This window comes from Chelmon rostratus, chromosome 23 (genome assembly GCF_017976325.1).
Source record: "Chelmon rostratus isolate fCheRos1 chromosome 23, fCheRos1.pri, whole genome shotgun sequence".
Classification (NCBI taxonomy): Eukaryota; Metazoa; Chordata; class Actinopteri; order Chaetodontiformes; family Chaetodontidae; genus Chelmon; species Chelmon rostratus.
Window position 1 is genome coordinate 4,575,378 of NC_055680.1, and position 4,271 is coordinate 4,579,648.

At 40.1% G+C, this 4,271-nt stretch overlaps 1 protein-coding gene across 1 annotated transcript; it reads right to left on the minus strand.

Moving 5' to 3' along the window:
- Positions 1–2,348: 2,348 nt before the first annotated feature.
- LOC121626656 lies at positions 2,349–3,918 on the minus strand. Its single transcript, XM_041965282.1, has 5 exons — positions 3,865–3,918; positions 3,403–3,747; positions 3,191–3,301; positions 2,998–3,032; positions 2,349–2,902 (listed from the first exon to the last, which is right to left on the minus strand). Exons 1-5 carry the CDS (start codon positions 3,908–3,910, stop codon positions 2,780–2,782), a joined length of 660 nt encoding a protein of 219 aa, XP_041821216.1. The 5' UTR covers positions 3,911–3,918; the 3' UTR covers positions 2,349–2,779.
- Between the last annotated feature and the right edge of the window lie 353 nt (positions 3,919–4,271).

Consider the following 4,271-nt stretch of genomic DNA (forward strand, 5'->3'; position numbering starts at 1 on the left):
AATGTCAGTGCAGCAGTTCAGTATCATTAATTGCAATTTGGCATTAGGAAGTTTAGGATTAGTCCCTCATATTGGCACAACTTTAAAGAGGATGAGCGAAGAAACAGATTTTGTAGCTCTCAAAATGACATGTCTGATGTTTCCTGACTCTGACAATCAGACCATTGACCATTCTGAGGAAAGCTCGGCAGACTTGTTATTCCATGAGGCTTTTCTACAAAAAAATGTACAAATACTGAATGCATCTTTAAATATCGTACATTTTACTGTTCGATGAAAGAAATACCATGATATATTTCACTTTCAAATTTGCCACCGTCATCATGAGATTGGTCTTTGCCTTTGATGAAGATGAGATTAATGTCATGGTTTTTATTTCAAGACTTGTATGATGATAGATGTCATATTTTAACATTAATTAAAGAGCCACATTCCTGCATATGTTGTATAAGTGTGAATTTATACAATGAAAAAGGACGCGTTAGAAGAATGAAAAAATGATAAGATAATAATAACAATTCTTTACTTGTATAACACCTTTCATACAAGAATTGCAGCTCATATGCAGCAAGTGCTTATTATAGTTGTTGGAGAAAAAAAGCATGCATCTGAAGTCAGCCTTCCTGTGGTTGAGGCTTTATTTTGGGCTGCTACAGACAGTACAAAACAGCCACACAAAGCACAACAGCAGGTGAACATGACAAAGCATCGCTTCCACTTAGAGCCACAGTTCCAGCTGCTTCCTCAGTCTGTCAGGTGGCAGCACAACTGGCATATGGCGCCACTTCTCTCTGTGCTGCAGACCTCCTCGAGCTCTTTATTGTAAAACTTGTGCTGTGTAGTTCATTTCGTCTAAGTCCACACACTGAATTTGAAAAAAGTCAAAAGTTATAGCTGATAAATAACTTTGAATGATTGTATCACATTCTGAAACACAAACATAAAAAAGTGATCTTAATGAGTGCCATGACAACACATCTGCTTTTTAATTGACAATTATTGTTCAAAAATATGTTTTAATGCAGTTTGGGGTCTAAAAAGAATTTAAAAATACAATAAAATGTCTTGCATAAAGAGAAAAAGCTATCATAAAGTACCTGTTCAACAGCCCAGGATCACACTCATCTGGGCTGCATTGACCAGTCTGAACCAGACTGTCTGAATGGAAGAAGCAACGTCTTCACCAGGCTGGACCTCCACAGGCTAAGACCCAGAACCAGAGATAGAGGTCTGGCCTGAAGCAAACAGCAGACGTGTTAACGGCCTGGCTGACAAAGCAACCAAAACCTATTTAATGCCTTTCTTTTACAACCATGATTCTGAAAAAGGTGGGATGCTGTGTAAATCATGAAAACAAACGAGAATGTGATCATTTGCTAATCCTTTTTCGACAAATATCTAATTGAAAACTGTACAGAGACAATATATTTAATCTGTTACCTCATCATTTTCATTGATTATTGTAAATATCTGCTTATTCAGAATTTGATGCAGCAACACGTTTCAAACAAGTTGGGACAGGAGCAACTAAAGACTGTGGAACGCTCCAAAAACACCTGTTTGGAACATTCCACAGGTAAACAGGTTGATTGGTATCAGGTGATAGTATCATGATTGGGTATGATAGGAGCATCCTGGAAAGGCTCAGTGATTCACAAACAAGGATGGAGCGAGGTTCACCACTTTGTGAACACATGACTGCATAAAGGATGTTACTACTCGACTCAACAGTTTATTTGCACATAATTACATTGTGTTTTATTTACGCCTTACACAGCGTTTGTTCAGAAGATACATGATTCCAAGTTTTCTTGAGTTCTAAGAGATGTTTGTGTGGTTTAGTCAATCATTGCATATAAACATCTGCTTCATAATGTAAGCTCACACTAATTGCTTGCGAAAGGTTAAATGTTACTTTACAACCCAGTGACAGCAGTAGGATTAAAATGGAGATATGTTGTCCTGCAAATATGAAGCTTTACACTTCATCTGTGTGCCAGTGAGATCTGCCAAGTAGCTGCAAACTCCGCAGCATCGAGTACATATCACAGCGGAGATGGACAGGGGCTGCACCACCTCTGCTGTGATCTGCTGAACATGCACGGCCTGCGGAGAGGATGAGTTCATGTGAGGCTGTGCAGCATCGTTTCACAAGTTATAGAGACTGACACCTCTCCTGTGTTGCAGACACCTCACTCGCTCACGACTATAGAGATGGACTGCATGTTTTTACAAAGCTTAAAAACTTAGACATACTGTATGAACAGGCTGAGCCTTTTGTCGATGTGTTAGATGGCAGTAAACCACTGTACACGGTTTCTCTTCTGATTTTTTTGCTTAGAGCGCTTTGATCAAACTTCCACCTCAGTTGTGTCCAAACCACACGGTGCTGTCTCTTCCTGTCAAACAAGTGATGTGTGGCTGTATTTTATTTTACAGCAGAAATGACAGCTCAGGATGAATCTGCACTGTTGCAGACCTCCAGTTAATTCTCACAGTAAGACAAACGAGACAGTCGTCACTGTTTCTGTTGGATCGTCTTTTATCAATCACCAAATATATTCCTCTGCTCTCAGATGGAAATATAAGGCAAGCAAATGTATGACACACAGGAGGCAATGATGCTGACAAGAATCAAAAGCATGAGCAAGAATGTCAACGTTTTGCACGGTGGTGGTGGTTTAAAGTGAAGGTACCCCCATCAACCACACTAAAACACACCGGTGTATTAATAAAAAACAGTTCAACTTTCAGATGCAGTTCCAGGTGCTTCCTGAGTCTATCTGGTGGCAGCATAAATAACATTTGGCTCCACTTGTCCAGATGTCACAGGCCTGTGGTTCCTCTCTGTTTGTAGGCGATAAGTCACTGCTGCATAGTTCACGTCATCTGAGCCCCGACACTGTGAATGAAGAGTGAGTGTGTGAGAAAAAGATCAAACCATTCACTGACAAATGACTTGAGGTGCATTTAAGAATTAAACTTGATTAACTTCACCTCGGTCCCTTGTGGGCTCCGTTCTTCAACAAGTGCTAAATAACAGAAACAATTTCTCTGGTCAATTGACAAATAACGTTCAAAAATATTGGTGTTGATGCATTTTGTTGAATTGAAAGCTTTGTCTATTTGTCTATCATACAGGTGTCACTTAAAAAGGATGTGAAAGTACAGTAAAACCAAGTCCAGTTACCTTTCTGAAGCTTTTTGATTTGAACAGCCAGACAAATGACGACCATGATGAGGAAAACAGTCAGACCGCCAAGCATCACACTCATCAGCTTTGTTATTCCTTCAAACACGTCTTCAAGAGGGATCATTAGATTAGACTTGAAATGTTAGTTTGACAAGCACCAAACAGGCCACATCAATCAAGAGACGGACCAAACTTTACAACAATCTTACCTTCAACCTGTAAATATGTTGCATGGACAATAACCAGACCTCTGGTTAAACGATATCCACAGAAATACAGTCCAGAGTCGGATAAATCCACTTGTTTGATTTTGAGAAAAAGAGTGGAGCTGTTGGATGTCATTTCAAACTTTCCATTTTCAAATCCACTGCAGAATTTAGCACCCTCAAGATGCTTGAACATGGAGCAGATGCACTGAGGCTGGGTTCTACTGACCACTCTGAACCACATTATCAGACTGGGAGAACTGGTATAGTTGGAGCACAGCAGTGTGACTTCTTCACCAGGCTGAACCTCCACAGTCTGAGACTGAGAAAGTGAGACAGAGATCCAGCCTGAAACAGACAGCAGAGATATTCATCACTTTTCTGACAGAGGAACAGGAATATAATCAGCGTCTTTCATGACGTTATTAATCGGAGGCAGTGCAAGATTTTGACACCAGAACTTACTGAGGCTGCAGAGAAGTAAAGCTGTTATCAAGGTGGAGTTCCTCATTGTGCGTATGATCGTGTCGCTGAAAATGTGCTTTATAATGCTGAGCTCCTGTCAGAGGGTTTGAAGAGGCGGAGTGAGTTTTTTTTTTTCCTATGCTGTGTCTTGTTATTTACACTGATCACAGATCAGATGATGCCTCCTATCACTGTTAAATTTGTTTAAATTATTACAGGATGATTATTACTGATGCATTAACATGTAGGAAGCATTTTAATATAGCAGCTGGTGGAGACAGAGTCATTTTAACTCATTAACGTTTGTCTAGTGACACTGTTCAAGTACTTTGGAGTCCTGCTTGGTCACCATTATGTTGCCTGCTCTCTTATTAACCCCGACCCCAAACAACAGGGCCCAATCATGG

Excerpts from the sequence above, each read along its gene's own strand:
- LOC121626656 (XM_041965282.1), bottom strand. The coding sequence starts at position 3,910 with ATGAGGAACTCCACCTTGATAACAGCTTTACTTCTCTGCAGCCTCA. Across the intron at positions 3,748-3,864 it reads TTTACTTCTCTGCAGCCTCA|GCTGGATCTCTGTCTCACTT; the intron begins GTAAGTTCTGGT and ends TGTCTGTTTCAG. Across the intron at positions 3,033-3,190 it reads AATCAAAAAGCTTCAGAAAG|CACTTGTTGAAGAACGGAGC; the intron begins GTAACTGGACTT and ends TCTGTTATTTAG.